This window comes from Plectropomus leopardus, chromosome 9 (genome assembly GCF_026936395.1).
Source record: "Plectropomus leopardus strain MGB_pleo_1.0 chromosome 9, ASM2693639v1, whole genome shotgun sequence".
NCBI classification, from domain to species: Eukaryota; Metazoa; Chordata; class Actinopteri; order Perciformes; family Serranidae; genus Plectropomus; species Plectropomus leopardus.
In genome coordinates this window covers 36,500,236-36,520,036 of record NC_142184.1, presented here as the reverse complement: position 1 = coordinate 36,520,036, position 19,801 = coordinate 36,500,236, and the positions used below count along the sequence as shown (strand labels likewise).

General features: G+C 36.5%; 1 protein-coding gene across 5 annotated transcripts in view; it reads right to left on the bottom strand.

Annotated features, from left to right (window-relative positions):
- LOC121946812 (DENN domain-containing protein 2D-like) overlaps positions 1–12,989 on the bottom strand; it is a 35,544-nt gene extending 22,555 nt beyond the window's left edge. For 2 of the 5 annotated variants that reach the window (XM_042491577.2, XM_088082668.1), the window contains exons 1-4: positions 12,735–12,989; positions 3,478–3,544; positions 3,295–3,381; positions 3,115–3,180 (exon numbers count right to left, since the gene is read on the bottom strand). In XM_042491577.2, coding sequence (XP_042347511.2) covers positions 3,115–3,180; positions 3,295–3,381; positions 3,478–3,544; positions 12,735–12,764 — 250 coding nt within the window. In that variant the 5' untranslated portion in view covers positions 12,765–12,989. Of the gene's footprint in view, positions 1–1,075; positions 1,552–3,114; positions 3,181–3,294; positions 3,382–3,477; positions 3,545–12,734 lie in introns of those variants that run through there. The other 3 variants (XM_042491578.2, XM_042491580.2, XM_042491579.2) reach the window with 3 other exon arrangements.
- Positions 12,990–19,801: the final 6,812 nt, after the last annotated feature.

Here is a 19,801-nt window from a genome sequence, read left to right as displayed (position 1 = left end):
ATGCCTTACTATGTTTAAATTGGTGCAGTTTCTTACAAAACATGAAAAAAAGGCAATGAGCAACCTGGCAAAAAATGCTTCACATATTGCAAGAAATTAGTCAAAGGTACAAGAAAGCAACTAGCAAATAAGGAAATAACCAAGAAAAATGCTTGAAAATATAATTCTGCAAAATAATATATGTAACTATGGTCATTATCAATATGGTTTTTCCCTGTTTTTTTCCCTTTTTTCCCAATGACATTTTTAAAATAATTTTATAAATCTACTTTTTTTTGCAATTTGTGAAGCATTTCTCGCCAAGTTGCTCTTTGCTCTTAGATTTAGATTTTTAGATTTTAGATTTTTTGGGCACATTTTCCAGGTCATTTCCTTTTTTTTCTTTTCAACTTTCTTTTCAGTATTTTTGTTTTTTTCCCTCATTTTCAGGTTATTTTCTTGTACTTTCTACTAAATTCTTGCTACTTTCGGGTGGGTCATTTCATCTTCTGTTACTTGTTGCCTTCAAGCCAATTTGCTCAGGTTTCAAAGGGTTAAAACGTTGTTATTGTTATTGTGGTTCGGGGATTAAACAATTTAAATTCAATATCCGCGTGCAGCCTAATCATACCAAACTGCATTTAGAAAATGAGTGAATTTAATGTTGTAGTGGTCTGAGGTCGGCCTGCTGAACTGACAGCACCACAAAAGCAATCATTGGAGTTGAATTTTCAGTTCGGCGTGTTTATATGTCACCATGCTGCACTGTATTTCACTTCATTTGTGTTCAACTACAAACATAAAGCTAAGGACCGTAATTTAACCGTAAACTAGTGCAGAGGTCTGATATGAAGAGGCTGACAACTTGATACACGGATATACAACCCGCTCGAGACATGGCAACATCGCATGTTCTGACAGGTGTGCTACAGTAGCTTACGTGTTGACGTTGGTCGATAAACAAAACGCTCTTCAACTATATTGTAGACGAGGTATATTTTGTTAGTGTTCTTCCGCGAGCTTTATATCTCCGCAGTCAGGTAAATAAATGATAGTGGCTAGCCCGGGCTGTGTCAGCTGTCATAAAGTTACTCACTCCATCTGCTCTTGAAGTTGCTCAGTCCACCGGGCCCTCTTCTCCTCCTCGTTACCGGTTCACTCATCGCTGTTACACCCACAAACACACTGTCGTCCTTTCAGGTGTTTCTGTTCGCAAACTCAGTAGCACAACAACGGCACTTTATCGGCTCCATTCCCGAACACACATAGCATCCTGGCTGGCTCGCGCTCCTCTCTGCTCCGCGTGCTTCACAGGCTGGAACAGCTTTGCTCAGCGCGTGCCCCAGCGCTCCTGTTAGTGTTGCGTTCAAGGTATGTGCGAAAGACTGTTTACAATGTCTTTCCTACCGTCTTTCCTACCGTTTACCGCAGTTCTATCAGTTTAATTCTTATTGTCGGTGAAACAAATCTGGTTATCTGCCAGTAACTTGAATAAAGACAGTCACACGTCGAGTTAAAACGCATAAATGCTGTTGTAAATGCTCCACGAGCCAACCAACAGAAACCAAAAGCTATGTAGTCCCTCGAGTCAAAAGCGTGAAGCACACAGCACCAGACAGTGAGTCAAAGTTCTTGAGAAAGTGCAGGCCAGAATAGCTCTTAGAACCTGCTAAATGTCAAACTTACTGTCGTGACTTTTTCTCTACTTTGACAAGACATCGGACAGGTTTCTGGAAAATACTGTTTACCAGAAGGACTACTTTCAGCTAGTGAGCAGAGATGGAGAAATACCCACAACTACAAAAAAAAAAATTCTCATCTGTCAAGTACTCTGCAAAATCACATCAGAGGCGCTAATAGCCAGCATGTTTCCCAGATTTCAAGTTCACCATCCCAGCTAGCAGGGAACGTTCCCACAACACTGGTTAATTATGTTTTAAAGAAAACATATAATGTTCAAAGAATGTTTTTAGGACGTTTATCATTTCACATAATTTTCCTGCAAGGTTAAATGCTGACTAAGATGTAACATGTATGTATATATATATATATATATGTATATATATATATATATATATATATATATATAAATCTTAGGCCTTAATAACATCCTGAAATCATTTTCTGAACATTTCTGTTGCTTTGAAAATGTTCTCCCTTTGTACTCGTGTTATAATGTCGGAAAATTTTAAAACATAACATTGTGTGACCTGTCACCTTGCAGAGGGGGCGAATAAGTTATTTTTCCCCTTCCCCAAAGCTACAAATATTTTTTATATTTTTTCCTTTAGCCTGGCTGAGTGAATGAAAGAAAACATTTCTTTCAAACAAACCAAGCCAACAGATTTGGAAGGCATATTGTGTTTAAATATATTCTGTCAAAGAAATACAAGACAACACTTAAGTCACTCCCAAGTGCTTTAAGAATTATTTGACATACCTCCCCCTTTTTGCACCACTCTTCCCCTCTTTTAAATAATGAACGGTCCCTAATAATGATTAAAGAAAAAACTGAATCTAATAATCCATCATTTTATCAAAACTTGATTAAATGTACTGTAAAAATACAGACTATTTTCCAGCCCTACTAATTTTAGATGATAAAAGTCACAAATTATTCTGTTTCTACTCAGTACTAATTACTTACAACTACTAATATTTTTTACACCACAATTCACAATTTAAGTTAAATACAAGTTGTTAGGGATAATAAGCTGCCAGAGTGCATAAAAAAACATCAAAATGAAGCTTGTTCAACGAAAAGGAGGAATCCCTTGGACCCCCCTACAGAGGTCTAGGCTAAGCCCCCAATGTCCTCAAATCCTAAAAACACCTCTGCACAGACACACAGAGGGATAAACGACATCTCTCAAGTTCATTTGACTTACATTAGGTCAAGGAATTGGCCTGAACAGACCTTAAAAATGAGAGTTGTTAATTTATAATATCCGAAATTCACACCTAATGAATATCAATAAGAATATCTGGTAGCCAAGCAGCTGATAAATGAGCCAGTTATTGTAAAGCATGAATGAAACAGCTGATGCTGATCATGCTCAATGCCTTAAAGAATGTAATGCTCCGATAAGTATGCCACATGTTGCCATGTCCACTTAATGTTAGCTTCATACATACCTGTGTCCTTCACCTGGTCCTGCAGATGGTACAGCTGTGAGGCGCTGTCTTCATCTAGAACTGACTCTGGGATTAAAAATGAAAAAAGGTTTGCATTAAAACCTGTGTTTATTGATTTCACCTTGGCAGATTTAGAACTGTAAGAGAAGTTCTCTGATGGGAAATGATGACATTGTTTACCCTTTCTTGATGTCTCTCGTACTGATGAGAAAGATAACAGCCCTCTCCGCCCTGTAAATCCACTCTCTTCATTACTGTTGTGTCTTTCTGTGGAAATTCATATAAAAGTCAATTATGAGTTATCAGTAACAAAAAGGCTAATTAAGATGCAGGTTTCGTCTTTAATTAAATTGAGACACTTACTTTTAATACGAAGTGATGAGAAACTGAAACTCCTTCTTTGATTGGGAGGCAGTTTCTGCTCCGAATTCTGAGAGAAAGGGGAATAAGGATACCTTAAGATTAAATATAATACAAAGAGGAAAATGAGACAATCAATTAGTGGTTTAGAAAAAAAGATTTATATAATTTTCTGCCAAGCTAGCAATATAAATAAGCATGTTAATCTGCCCGATGACTGACCATGCAAGTTGAAATGTATATTTAGAGGATGATTCCCAATGATGATGATACATTTTTTGGGGGACTTTTATTGACTTGAAAGGGGGAGAGAGAGAGGGGATGGCAGGCCCCAAAGGGCCGGGGCCGGACTCAAACCCCCAGCCGCTGCGGTGAGGACACAGCTTCTGTACATTGGGTGCCTGCTCTATCAACTAAGCCAATGGGCGCCTCAAATTTCAACTTTATGATCCAACATATCTTAACTAAAAGTTACAAGAAATTTGTATTTTATTTTATTTTATTTATTTTTCATTACATTAAAATTACAGTGGCCCCAGAACTCAATGCATTGCAAATAGATACACCATAAGTGCAAATGAAGAAACATCTTCACCAGCTGGACAACACAAGTGTAGCATCAATAACATAAAACACACCTCTCTCTCTTTTTCATTTTCTCTCCCTTTTTCTTAGTCTCTCTCTGATGAGTTGTTAAATCTGCTCTTTGTGATTAAATAAATACACGTGAATTGACGTGTTTCCTTGAGGGTGTGGCTGCTTTGAGAGACAGGCTGTCTTTAAAGACGTGACAGATCCACCCTTGCTGCCCTGTAGCTCCTCCATGTCCTCCAAATGGTCACTTTTGGCACCAAAAATTCAACATGATAATGGCTGAAATGGAAAACTTGAGGCTTTGAAACTTTTCAATGGTTTTGGGTTTATGGCATTAGCTATCTCTCAGTGGTGTTGGAAAGTCACCCTGTTTGTAGTGGTCACGTCACGTCATGTCAATGACCCGAAACATGCTGGAGGAATTACATATCTCATATGACCTCAGAATGATTTTGGATCCCTCAGACAGAGCTGGAGGACATGATATGGGAGAAAGATGTCTGGGCCACCTTGCAGCCCGTTGCCACTGGGAGCAGTACCAACATGTTCTCATCCCAACTCTCACATGGTGCCACTCTGTCAGTGACCTTCCGGGTCTACTTATGACGTTCTGGGTATCCTTCTGCGTATGGGATGTCGTTACCATGATGTATTTGACGAATTCAGAGTGAGAAGGGGATGGATGAATGGATGAGTGGATGGATGGATGGATGGTTGGATGGATGGATGGATGGACGGACGGACAGACAGACGGACGGACGGTTGGACGGGTGGTCAGATGGATGGATGGATGGATGGATGGTCATTAGATGATTTTCTCACTATGCTCGGGTCAAAAAGATTGCTAGAGCCCAGTTTAACAAGATTTTGCTGTGAATATTCATAGTCCCAAGAGTATGACCCATATAGATTTTGGTGATTCTGTAGTGCTAGCACTTTTATCTCCCTAATGGGAAATCTGAGAAAGTAGCTTTAAACTCTATCTTATACCAGTTTACAACTACCACTCCACTACCACTAAGCCTCTGTTGTTCCTTTGGTTTGTAGCTGCAGCTCTTATGGTTGGTTGTGCTACTGACCCTTGTCTGAATCCTCAGCTGGAAGCTCACACTACATCAGCTGTATATGAGCATTATTGGCTCTGCATGGGAAGACACGGCCACTATTTATAGCCGACCAAATGACAGGACATGATGATGCCTTATGGGAAAACTCCCCAGCAGCATAAACCACCAGTGTACGAGTGGAATGCATGGAGGCAGGGTTAGTGGACAAGACATAAAGGAAAGCATTTCCAATATCACTTTGTTATAGCTGTAAAACACTGTCTGCTTTTTGCCTTCAGTGGCATTTCCATATTTGTGTCAAAGCTTTAGCACTTGGTTTCTCTTCAGTCATTGATTTCCTGGGAAAAATCCTCTTGAACAGGAAGTGATGAGTTTTATGTTTCTTGTTTGTTTTGAATAAACCGGGTAGTGAGCATTAGCAGCGAAGCAAAAAACAAGTAAAGAGTGTCGACTACATTAAGTCAAAACTCTTTAACAGAGAGTCCAAGAGAGTAAAGAAGCCACTGACTGAGACTGACAGAGCATTGTTAGACATAGGGCAGGGCAGTGCAAAGGAGCACCACAATCACTGCTTATCAAATATGTTCAAAGAACAGTTTAAAACTCATAGTATAAGTGGTTAGGTCTAAAAATGGGAGCAAAAACTAGGTTTTGGTTCAAGTTTTGGTTTTGGTCTCGATACAGAAACAAGCTGACAACCTGTGAAGATAACACTTCAGGAAGCTTTGCATAGATATTGTGGCTGGCTGTTGTTTGTCAAGAAATAGTTCTAGCACATATCGCCTCTAAAACCACTAATTGTTGTTTTTACAATGCTTATGTGAGGGTTAAACAAACATGATACAGATGCTTTAGAGGTGTTGATAGACTGTGGACAGAGACAGGCTGGCTGTTTCTCTTTTCCTCTAGTACTATGCTAAGCTAGGCTAACCATGTCCTGACTTCAGATCTTAAATTACAGACACAAAGTGAAATTTAGGAGCTGATCTTCCTTTAAATAATCTTTAAAACTTAATTTAACAATTAACTTTTAACAATTACCTTAGCAGTTAACTTAATTTTGTGAGTTGTTTCAACTTAAAAATTACAAGTTTAATTAAAAAAAAATCTCTCTAAGTTTTCTGCTGGTTGCATACTTATCAATCATATTTGTATTTTCTTAAATAAACAGAACTTGCAAATCTCCAAACTCCATCTGCAGCAAAATCCTCTTTGTGATGATCTAGTTAGGTCAGACTTACTTTGTTAACTTAAGTTGCTACCACTTAGAAAGAACAAGGTAATTTCACTTGTCATTTCTACAAAATTAAGTGATTACATATACATTTTGAGTAAACTTAACAATTGGTTTCCAGGATTCTTTTGTCTTGTTTTTGCTATGTGTTCGCATCTTTAGTAAATCCAGTCAGTCTGATTTATCTTAACACAAATATGATAACTACATAACTAGTATGGAACCAGCAGAATACAGAGATATACACAGTAAACTTTGTTTACTGACATTTCTAAAACTTAAAAAGATTCATTTAAGTTGCAATAACTTCACAAAATGAAGTAAATGTAAACTTAACAATTAGATATAAAGTTAACAGAAATTAAGACTAATAGATATTACATAGAGTTTACAGTGCACATTTACTTAGATCTTTCCATCTGTAATGTTATTACTTGTCAAATAATTATTGTCGTATTTATGCAAGGAAATATTTTTCATCATCAAAGTTATCTGCTTGATACCCTTTCAAAAATACTGTAGAGAATATTCTCTGTCAACACAAAGATAGTTGGTGAAACAGTGAAATGTGTTGTGTTTTTTACAGTCGCTGTAAGCAGTAGAAGGATTGCATTCTCATAATCAGGATGTTAAATGGACCAGTTAGTGCATTTTGTATAATTTGTCACCTTTAAAGGATTAGTTAAACATTTTGGAAAATAAACTTATTTGCTCTTTCTCTGAAACTTAAATGAGGTTTAAGGTCAATATCAATCTCATGGACACATACCATCATCACAGGAGCTGTTACTGAGCATTATTCAAACTAATAATACATAAGAGATATAAGATCAGTAATTCCACCTTCAGGTATGTTGACATGCTACAGGATGAAGTCTATTTCACTACCTCTTTACCATAAATGTCACTGGTCTGATGAAATGAAAACTAATCATTACAGCACACAAGGACACCTTTATAAACTGTCTTAATCTTAAAGGGCATTTTCCAACCTGAACCTTGTTTTCTAATGTTTTTGTGTCTAAGTGACTAATGTGAACAACAATTTTGACAATGGTCCACTGATTGATAGCCAAGAGTGACAGAATGGGCTGTAATCTGGGGCTGTACACTGTTGATGTACCCACTAAAAGTGCTTGTTTGCTTTACCACTGACAGGCTCATCTTGTAAGTAATTGTGAGTATATAAATGCTTTTCTTTACTTCTCACTTGGTCTAGTCTGTCATTGTGTCTAACCAAGTCTCACATAACCCTTTCGAAACCTGAGCAAATTGGTTTGATTTCTTTAAAACACACACACACATGCACGCACGCACACATACACACACAGGGAGAGAAGGCAATGACCAACTTGGGAAGAAATGTCCCACAATTGTGAGGGTCTAAGGGCAGAGGGATGTCGTACACTGTAAAGCCCTCTGAGGCAAACCTTGTTTTGTGATAATGGGCTATATAAATAAAACTGACTTGACTTGACTTGACAAATTATAATAAATAAGTGAAAGATGAAGAAAAAAATAACCCAAAAATGTTTTGCTCATCACCCTATTCTCCCCATGTTTCTGAAAAACACCAAACTAATTTTCTGAGGTTTCAAAGGGCTAAGTAGCAGTTTCGTTCTGAAGTCTTGGGTTGAGCTGTTGCAGGAAGCCAATAAGAAACCAACATATCAAAGGAAATGTAAAGAAAAATATTAAATTTCTATGCAACACTTACGAGCCTGTCAGCAGTGAAAACAAAAGAACACTTTAATGGATGAGGCACTAACACCCAAAACATTACAGTTCTCCCTTTTTTCGCAGATCCAGACTGCAGCTATCTCGCTCAGTACTGGACCAATTTAAAAAAGTGCTATCCTCCGTAAACACTAGAAAATAGGGTTCAGGTTGAAGAATAATGACATACTTTGCTACATGTTAACATGTTACTTCTCTGTCTCTGTTTCTGTCTCTGTCCCACAGCGAGTGCTTTCTCCTTCTCTGATGGCAGATTAGCAGATGGTCAATAAAGGTTTATTCATGCAGACAGAAATGGCATAATATGGTTCCCTCATAGTCACAGTTAGAAACAAAAAAATCTGATTGTTATGATTTTTTTCTCCACCTTACTCCGTGCCTCTTTCCCCTAATCCAAACAATCCATGCCAGCATGTGCGCTTGTTGATGTTCTGGCTTTGGCTGCCATGTGCTTATGCTGTCTCAACATAACCACATGCTGCATCATTTGATGACATCACCGTAGTGCCATCTTGGAACATAAACAGCAGCCGCAAAAGGATACCGAAAGCATAATAAATAGACATGGAAGTCCACTGCAAAGCGGCAACATGTTTCAGTTTAGGATGAGAACATGTTGGGTTAAGAAAATATCATGTTTTACTCTTGAAATAACTGATTTAGTTTCTAAAAACATGACTGAAAATGTGACATACTCAGTAAAAAACATCCATTGTTGTTGATCTCAAGCAGTGCTCTGCTGCTATGTACAAATGTATCCATAGTTTGCAGGAATGTATGATGGCAACATGTGATTCTGTCAGAGGGGCTGTGGCTGTTGGACTGGACTGAGGTGCTTTTAGACGTGTGCACACTTGTCCTGCCTCTGGCTTATCATTCACTTCAAACAACAGATGGCCTCAGGGGCTATAGTGACCACGCCTGTAAGTACACAATACAAGATGTGACGTGTGCAATGACTCGCACACACATACACACACACAAACACACACACTTATTTATGACAGCATTGCAGTGTTTCTTTAGCTTATCTCTTCAACTGCAATAAAGTAGCTCATTGTATTCTCTGATTTATTACAGCTGACATTATACCCTCCTACAACAGAGACGGCATCAGTGTTGTGAATTTCTTAAGTTTACTGAACTCTTGATTGTGATGTTTCAGCTGGCAAATGTTTCAGTTTGCATTCTGCATTTTTCATCATCAAGGCATCAAGGGCCATTTCTCTGCTGAATGAGCAGCCAACGTTTACTTTTGATACTAAATGAAAATATGTTGATATGTTGACAGCATCTGCCTTTATAGTGCCAGTTATGGTGCTGCATTATTGTGACTGTCATAACCTGTTGATGGTGATGTATACCACATTGGAAATGTGGTATACATATTATGAGCTGTTGTCATTTTTAACAGCCACTGAATTATTATAGGCTCTGTAAAGTTATGGTGGACACTTTTTAATCTGCTCCCATGGAGCAAGTGCAAGTCAACCTATGTACTGATTAATATCAACTGTTGTATGTTTCTGTGTCATATTGTTTGTGCTTTATGTGTTTTATTATGTTTTTATATTTGCTGCAACACAAATTGCCCTCTGCGACAAATAATAAAATTGAATTGAATTGAATAATTACTGCACTATTATTTAAGAAAATGTTGAACGCAGGACTTTTACTTATAGCTGTATTACATTGGTGTATTGGTACTTTTCAGATGAATAGGTAAGTAATCTGAGTACTTCTTTTAACACTGACAACTGGATGCTTAAATGGCATTTTATATTTCAAAGGATCATTGTCACTGACCTGAGACTGTAGAAAATAATGGATGGAGTCACCCATTGGTTTGTGGACTGAAGTGACCATATTTGGACAAGAGGGTGGTCTGTGGAGGATTGAGGGGTGGATCTGCAGGTAGAGCTGCCTGCATCGATTCCGCATAAATCCGCATTAAGCCTTAATAAACTGGTGAGATAAAAATTTACCCCCCTACACTTGTCATGGATGTTGAAATAAGCCATAGAGACCAAAACAGCTTTTTTGTAGCAGGCTGTAAACATGTTTATTTCTGCTGTAAAGTTGATCATTTTAATGAGGATTTATTCAAGTGGCCATTAGAGGAACTGCAGTTTTTGTCACTTCCCCTTCATTTCTCAGCCCTGGAGGCTGCCACTTGTTATTTAGCCATTTGAGAGGCATTCCCGTAGCTGGTTAAAAATTTTAATTCCAGTGTCTACAAAATCTCCAAACTATGGAAACACTTCTGTCTCTAACAAAATCCAGCAAACCTTATTTTGCACAAAAGTCTGAAAAACCTGTTTTTACTGTAAGTGTTTCTAACAGTTCTCAAATGTGTCTGTATATCTTGAAACAACAAATGAAAGAAGGTGGAAGGTGGAATAATTAAAATTTTGAAACTAGTAAATTTGCATTAACCCTCTGAAACCTAGATTGACATCAGTTTTCCTGTGCTGCATTTAGACACCTTTAAGCAGCATTTAAATCTCTGAAACATGACACATGAGAAATGACACACATAGGGTGAAAACATAGCAATCAGCAACTTGGCATGAAATGTCCCGCAAATTCCAAAACAAATTTGAGAAAGGTGATGAGAAAATGACCAAAAAATTAATGTGTGTGTGTGTGTGTGAGAGAGAGAGAGAGAGAGAGAGAGATTATTACATACCTAGATAAAAAAAATAAGAAGACTATATTTATAACTATTATAATTATTTATTTAAAATAGTTCACAGAAATAAATAAATAAATATAGATTTGTTTTATTTTGAGCACTTCTTTCAGGTCATATCCTGTATTTGTTCTTTCTAATTTTCTTATAGATTTATTCTCATTTCTTGATAATATTTGGGCAATTTTTTGTTCAGTTGCTCTTTGCCCTTTCCCCATGTGAAAAATCTGGTCAATTTGGTTAGGCTTTAAAGGGTTATACTTGATCTTTTTCTCATAAAAGCTAAATTTGGTTTGCATGAAAAGTAATCAACAAAATATGGAAAGAACCCAGTATAAGACTGTCAACTGCTTCTTACTGTAAAACTTATTTTTTTAAAACTTACTTTTCTACTTTCAGTGTACAGTGGTTGAATATATATACTTTGCTACATTTCACCATTTAAAAGTGCATCTCCCATCATAATAACTTACTCTGAGATTGTTGATATAAAACTGAGGGGTATAGAATTAAGAATCTAGCTTTCTTAACCTCTTAAAACCTATGCAAATTGGCTTAATTTCTTTCAAAAACATGGGAAAAGGGCAATAAGCATCTTAAGAAGAAATGGCCCAGAACTCAATAAGAAATTAATAAAAAGTTCAAGAAAATTACCTGAAAAGTAGCAAGAAATAATTATGAAAAAAGACAATCAAAGAAATAAATCAAGGAAAGGGAAAAAAATAAAAGTATAAAAAAAATGTACAAAAAAGATTTTTAAAAAATACCCAAAAGTTAGAAGAAGAAAAAAAGAAAACAACAGAAGTGCTTAATGATAATAATAATTTTGTTTATAATTTTATATATATATATATATATATAAATATATTAATATAATTTTTGAATATAATTTTTTCCCTCAAAGCTACTAATTTCTTGAAACTTGCAGAGCAGTTCAAGTTGCTCATTGATTTTTTCCCTCATGTTTTCAAAAGAAGGCAAGCTTAGATTTTGAACGTTTAAATGATTGTGAAAGCATCTAGATACAGCACAAGAAAATTAATGTCAATATGGGTTTCAAAAAGGTTCAAAGGTCAAAAAAGGTTGTTACATATTATTTACTAAATAACAAATCACTGATTAAAACACAATGTAGAGAAAGTAGGAGGAGTAAGGGCTGATCAGCACTTCAGTCTGTACCTGCTCTGGATGCCAAGCAACATGCAAAGTTGTGGAAACAAAAATACCCTGATGGAAATATAAAGTCATCAAATACTGTTTTTGTTTGGCTCACACAGTGATGGTGTTATGCAAGGAGTGTAAGAAGGATGTCATGTGGAAGGATATGACAGACAATGATTCATGCTGCAGTAAATATATATATAATATAATATAATATATAATACAAAATACAGCAGGCAGTTTGTAATGGATCCTCCATTTCTCTGGAAGCAGATAAAGTGAGCTGTGATTGAGGTCTGCCTGCAGAACCTTTTTACTGACTGTAATCCGGAAAGACTCCACTGGCTGAGACAGGTGTGTAGGAAGTTGCAAAAGCGGATGGCTGAGGTTAGCCATATTTTGTGGGTGCATTCGTGCTTTTTTTCCACATGATTAGCATCAAGTTTGCACTGCTGTGAACTAATGTAATTCTAACACAGGAAGTAAAAGTGAAGTTGTTAGATCAAAGTTCTCTATTTCTCCTGTCATGTGACATTGACAGGAAATGTCAGTAACGCCTTTACATTTCATGCTGCAGTTTTTAGCTCTTGTTTCTCAACTGTCAGCAGCTGAGTATTGCACTGAGATTTATATTTTTCAGATGATGCCATCAATGAATCCTAAGTAAAGTCAGCATTAATGTGAAAAGTTAATGACAGCGGACCCTGTTCAAACAAGTGGAACAGCCTTGAACTCCAAACACAAAGATCAGGGTTAATGGAAGGAACACACTCACCACCTGCGCTTGCTGTGATGTCTTGTCCATTTCTCCCGACTGAGCACATGAAAGGAGGGTATTTATCCAGCTCTAATGTGAGGACTCTGTCATAACTTTGATTTGATACCTTCAGCAATAAATAGAAGCTTGCGGTAAAGAGACGTTCTCCACGGCAGCACCTGCAGGCCGGGAGAACAACTAGTATTAGCGACGGTGAAGGAGCAAGTGCACATGAGGAAGTGCACTTGTTCAAATGTGCGGTTGACGGACTTCAGTCTTAGGCTGGGATTTCCTCTTTCAACGATCAAGGTACAGTGACGCAGTGTGTGTGTGTGTGTGTGTGTGTGTGTGTGTGTGTGTGAAGTGAAACCTGTTCATCAGCTTTTGGAACCAGTTGGCCCAGGGGATGGGATAATGATTAACTGTATATTCACTCTACAAATCTGAATCTGCTTATACTGACTTAATTTAATGAGGAAGTCACAAATTTGTTTTTTGGGGGGGGATTACTGGAAAATTATCAAATAAATAAATAATAAGGAAAAAATGTCCAGAAAACTATATTTAGAATTCTAATTATTTTATATATTAATTATGTTACATATTTTTTTTTATAAATTATATAAAGTAATATATATAAATATTTGTTATTTTCATCCCTTTCTAAAGGTAATTTTCTTTTCCTTTCCTTCTGTTCCCTTTTTTATTGCTTCTTTTCAAGTAATTTTCTTGTTACTTTTTAAAAATAAGTTCTTATTTGTTTTGGGGCCATGTCATTTCCTTGTTGCCTTCTCCCATTGTTTTTGAAAGAAATCAAACCAATTTGCTCAATTTGGTTTCAAGGGCTTAACGCATAATAAAGGAATTATTTATTTATTTATTTATTTTCACGCTAATCTATCATTTGTGTTTTTGGCTACATCACTGAGACAGCCTGTTTCAACAGTGAAGCTGTTAACATCTACAGTTCCAATCTATGCTCTCTCTCGCCACCAGCCTCCATTGAGAAAAACAATATTTTAGCTCTCTGAACACAGGAGCTGCTGGTCTGCTGCTGCTTCCATCAGTTAGTTATTTTGTGTTATTATGTGACTTTGGTAAATCCGAACGAACGCCTTGTGTTCACAGCTATCAGTTGTTTTTAAACCACACTTGGTAACTTTGATAAAAAAAAAAAAAAAAAATTATTGACATTTGCTGAAAATGTCATTATATTGAGACTGACAACCAATCAACCAATCGGAGCTGCCTGTCATGTCAATCACTGCCCCTAAATGCGATCAAACTGTCAAACTAGGCAGCGCTGATCAAATATGAATCCAGATTCTGTTTCTGCATTGTTTATTTCCCTCCTCAAATGTTTTCAGAGACATGTTTAAGTGTACTGTTTAGCTGTAAAATGAAGCCTAGTCCACACACACACAGGTATTTTTTTTGGGAATGTAGCTTTTTCTATGCATTTTGGTCTTTCGTACACACGCAAACTGAGTTTTTGGTCACTGAAAATATACATTCTGGAAAAGTGCCGCCAGGGTGGAGATATTCATAAACTCCATTTTCTGTTTTTATTTGTAGACAGGAAAAACTGTTTTTTTTGTTTGTTTGTTTTTTTGGCTTATCTCCTTTGTTTTTGAGTGTGCATCTTTATCTCCACTTGCAACACACAGCACGCCTGAGCAGCATGTGATGGCAACCAAACATATTTGACAAATATTTGCAATTATAATTGCAAATATTTTTTTAAAAAAGCCTTGTGTCAAGAACAGATGGGATTCTGTCATCACAGACGTTGTCAGAAGACTTTTATTTTGAAATGGAAGCAGGGAAGTTTGAGTGCAACAGATGTATTTGTATTTCCTCATCTCTGTGACAGATGACGACCTTGAAAATGTAATAAAAGGTGGTAGAGAGTCAATATAATTATCAAAACACCATTTTCACTGTCTATTTCTGCCAACAACCACATGCGGCAAGCCACCATTTCTCTAGATGTGCTGCGGCTGACACGCAGCGGAGACGACCTGACCAGCACTGCTCACAGAGGCAGAGTGTGTGTAACTTCACCTCTGTCCCATTTATCTGCCGTTATTGTTGTTTTTGCTGTGCATTTTCCGGTAATGATTTCAGGCTTCTGATTGGCCAGTGTGGCCTTAAGGGAGAGGTTATAGCACCACCTGTCGCTTTGGCGTGCACTTGGCATCACTGACAGCCTGCGTTTGTGTTTGGGTGCGGATAGAGATTTTTTTTAAATACCACTGGTGTGAACAGGTAGTTTTTTGTAACTGGAAGAGGAAAATATGCGTTTCTTAAAGTACCTGTGCACGTGTAGAGTAGGCTTGAGAAAGTTGATGGGTGAGGCTTCACATTAGTCTGTTCACAACATCGCATCTAGGTCATAAACTTTCTCTAAATAGTAGATGATAAAAAGTACTACTCAATCATCTTTTAAGTGGTTACATATCCAGATTAACATACCTAGCGCACAGCTGATAGCTAAGTCGTTTGTTTATATGACATAACTGAGGACGGTTAGATTTTGTTTGTGGGATCCAAATGGGCCACCTGGAAAAATTCAGTAAATCCGTCTGTCCAGTGTTTGGATTTACTGGTTTAAAACTGTTCACACCAAACAGTATTATCTATAGAATATATGTGACAGTTCACTACATATTCTCAGAGTGCTTTAGTTGAACTGGAACTAGTCACTCAACCTTTGCTGCATACGGTAGGTTGAGAATATGTGACATTAGTGAATTATCACCTAAACTCTATAGAAAAACATCTGTAGACAATGAAAAAAATGTATTGTTGAATCTCAACTAATAAGTTGTTGAAATGTTACAAATACTCTGTTTACTATCTGTTGCTGGACTGTCCAGAATAAGTGTTACACTAAAGTATACTGCAAATATAGCCAATCAGGCTGTAATATTCCAGCACTGATGTTGTTTCAGAGGCTCTGCTCAAAGTGTTTTTTCAACATGTTGCTTCCCTCTGTCCTGCTGCTTCTCCACAGTCTTTCATGTAATTAATGAAAGGCCTTAGACCTTTTCCAAAGTGGGGAAGTATGTCCAGAATGTTCAGATTGGACCATGTGCACATTGAACTGAATCACTCAATCAATAGTGTTTAGAGTAGTGAAATTTATGTAATTGAACTAGTTTAACTACGTTTTGCAGCAGCTGGCTGCAGTTCAAAGTTGGGACACTGTGTGAAATGTAACTAAAAGGTTGCATTTTGAAGGCTAATTAACTGCTGATACAAAAAACAATTTTGGGCCATGAAAGTAGTGGGGTTTTTTTTTTAATCATAATCTTACCATTGTTCCTCTACTGTAATTGAATGCCATTTGACCACAATTATTCATAAGCATTGATTATTGGTATGTATGAACAAATGTTCGGAGAAGTTTAATATTATTTTAGAAGTTACCTAACTAGCTGAGTAATCCTGCTTGGTTTAATCCCCCAACTGGTCTCTAGTTTGTGAAGGCAGCTGTCTGACTGATGGACATTGTATACAAAACCAAAGGTGACATTAGTGCAGTTTCCCACAGGGGGTATTTTATTGTTTGGGTTAATATATATTACCTGTGAACAAGTGGGCACATTTGCAAATCTGCTTTACGGAATCTGAATTTTATGAATTATATTATATATTATTACATGAAGTTATAATTTCATATCATATGTACATTGTCAATTGTCAGAGTAGTTTGAACTAGTTTTTCTAAGCAGCAGATTGGTTTGATTTCCTTCAATAAACATGGAAAAAGAGCAGTCCACAATTTAACCATTTTTAAATATATGACAAACTGCTAAAACACTGTAAAAGGTCTCAAGAAAATAACCCGAGAAAGAATCATTAACTATGGTAAAAATATTTTAAAAATCAAATGTATAATTACTGTGGTTATATATTTTAAAATGGGTTAAATATAAACATATTTTATTTAATTTCATTTTAGCATACATTTTTTTGGTCATTTTCTGTTTTTTTCTGCTATCTTTCTTTCTTTCTTTCTTTCTTTCTTTCTTTCTTTCTTTCTTTCTTTCTTTTTTCTTTCTTTCTGTCTTTCTTTTTTGGGTAATTTATGGCAATATTCTTGTAACTTTTTACTGATTTCTTGCTAATTTGGGGGTAATTGCTTGTTAGTTTCTCAATGCCTTCTTTGCTAATGCTTTGCAATAGTTCATCTTTTTCCAGTGTGAAGTCACTGGTAGTTTGCAAAGCCCGGCTTTTAAAGAAGCTTCCCCTAAACTGCCTGTCACATGACTGAGAACAGACACCAGCAGATGTTGCTCGTGTCACCCTTTAGGCTCTCTATAAAGCATACAGAGACAGGATGTAAGGCTTTGTCCAGATTGATAGACTTACAGGAAGCTTGAATACTTTGAATATATAATGTAATATAGTGAAAGAAAGAGCTCAGATGATCTTATCTCATATGAGTAGCATCAGTGGTGGTGTTTCTAGGATCTGAGGACACCTTACTTCACCTGAAAAGCTTTTTTTGAAGTAGAGATATGGGGTGTTTTATAACTTTTTATATAAAATCTGGGTTAGTTTTCTTTTCTTTTAACATTTTTGGTGATTTTTTTTCCCTTTAAAACGTTGGGTGACACACATAAATATGTATATATGTGTGTATTTATTTGTTTTATATATATGTTATATAGAAAAACTTTATATATTTTTATATATATATATATATATATATATATATATATATATATATATATATATATATATATATATATATATATATATATATATATATATATATATATATATATATACTATTACTACTACGCTATTCTATATTTTATGGAATGTATTCTTATAAACAGTTACAAGTGCTGGGGTGACTGATACATGCCATGATTTTGTCTAGTTTCAATAAAAAACAATATTTCTTATAATTTCTGATACCCAGAACAGGAGATCCACAGTGATGTTTATCTCATCAATAAATTGAAACCACACAGATTTATGGCAAACATTTGTCAAAGTTGACATGGTTTTCTCTCATAAGTTGAGTGACATGAACACATCATGTCCTCTGTGACAAGCCTCACAAACTGGAGTAGGTCACATCAGACATTTAATCTGTAACATCCAGTATGTTTCATGATGGCAGCCTGATATCAGTCCACTGTTTGATACCATTTATTTTCCTTCCTCAAGGATACATACAAACCTTCAGTGTGATAATCAGACTTTAGTGCAGTGTGTGTAGCGCAGTGGCTTTCAGAGAAGTTCATCACACTGATTCATAATAATGTCCATTCTATGAAAATGATAATAAATGGTCTAAATACACCAAAATGTGAGATTATCATTTTTCATGAATGTTTAATTCATATCAGTGAATACAGAGATGCTTCAAAACACATATATATTTGGTATTGTATTTGTTATCATGACTAAACACGACTAAAAGTATCTTCAGAAAACAGAGGGGCAAATGTGGGTGTTTCTTAATGATCCATTGCTGTTTTTCCTGCTGGGATAGTGGCACAAAAAAGCTATTGTATTGTACCAACTAGTTGCTGCTTTTTGTCAGGGACCATGTATTTTTGATGAATGCATAATCTTTTCCAGACCATAACCAGATGGTTTTTGTGCCTAAACATAACCACACATTAACTTCAGCACTGTTTAAACATGAAGATCCAAAGTATCTGCTAAGTATTAATATGCAAATATAATGTATCTATGGTGTCCAGAAACATTCAATGCCAACATTTTTCTGTATAATATTTCACCCATAAATATATATATATATATATATGTGTGTGTGTGTGTGTGTGTGTGTGTGTGTATATATATATATATATATGTATATATGTGTGTATATATATATATATATATATATATATATATATATATATATATATATATATATATATACAGTATATATGTATGTATACAAACAGGACACAAAACAAGTAGTGAAATCCAAATTGTATGATTCTGTCGCTAATATACCTCGTCAGACTGATGTGTTTCTGCCTGTCACTCATCCTGTGCATCACATGTGATAATGGACAGGCCGCATCAGGACGTCACTCAGAGCCACACAGTCTGGACATGTTAGACAAACTGGTCACAGACACTAATCACTAAGTCCTTGTCCCACATGCAAGTGTTGCATGTTGATGTTTCTAGTCCAACAGCACGATACCGCACGCATCAAAGATAAATCTGTTACATAACATCAGAATTCATCACACAGCAGAGCTACATTTCACCTACAGGCAGCACCTGTATGAGCAGAGGTTGTACTGGTGTCCTCCACTCTGTGATTACTTTACATCACTGTAGATTGTTATTTCACCATTGGAAATAGTTTACTTATGCCACATTATCTTAATAATGTTGAGCTACATACAGATCTGCCCAGTGGCCACATACTGTATTCAACAAAGTGATCCTCTGCAGCCTTAGACGCATTTTCCACACAGACCACCACTGTATAAGGGAGGAGAGAGGGGAGGGCTCTGGAAACAGCAGTCAGCCCTCATTGAATTCTGACAGGCAGTGCCCCCTACCAGAGTCCTAGTGTGACTGATATCGGGCTATTTATTATCACTGAGAGATAATAACAATAACAATTTTTAAAAATGAGCCTTATGAAAGAACAGATTTGTTCTTCAGTGGACTGTTACAGGAGTGATTTAAGAGAACCTGATGCATTCAACAGTTTCTCTTTTGATGGTGTTATCAACACATCCTCATCCCACATAGTCAAATATTATCGCTTTGCAGTGGACTTCCACATCTACATATTACGTTTTAGGTATCCTTGTGAGTCTGCTGTTGACTTTCTGGGCTGCTGCTAACTTCAACAAACTTGTCAACAAATGCACATGGTGGGATTTCATTGCATGTGGTTATGGTTAGACAACATAAACACATGGCAACCAACATCGGGATGTCAATAAAAGCACATGCTGGTAAGGTGTGGGAAAAAAACATCTAATTCAGATGGGAAGCAAACATCAGACTCCCGCATGAAAGTCCAGGGTTTGCTGGATCCATCCTCCACTCCTCCCCGCCCACCCTATAGGGATCTTCATGTT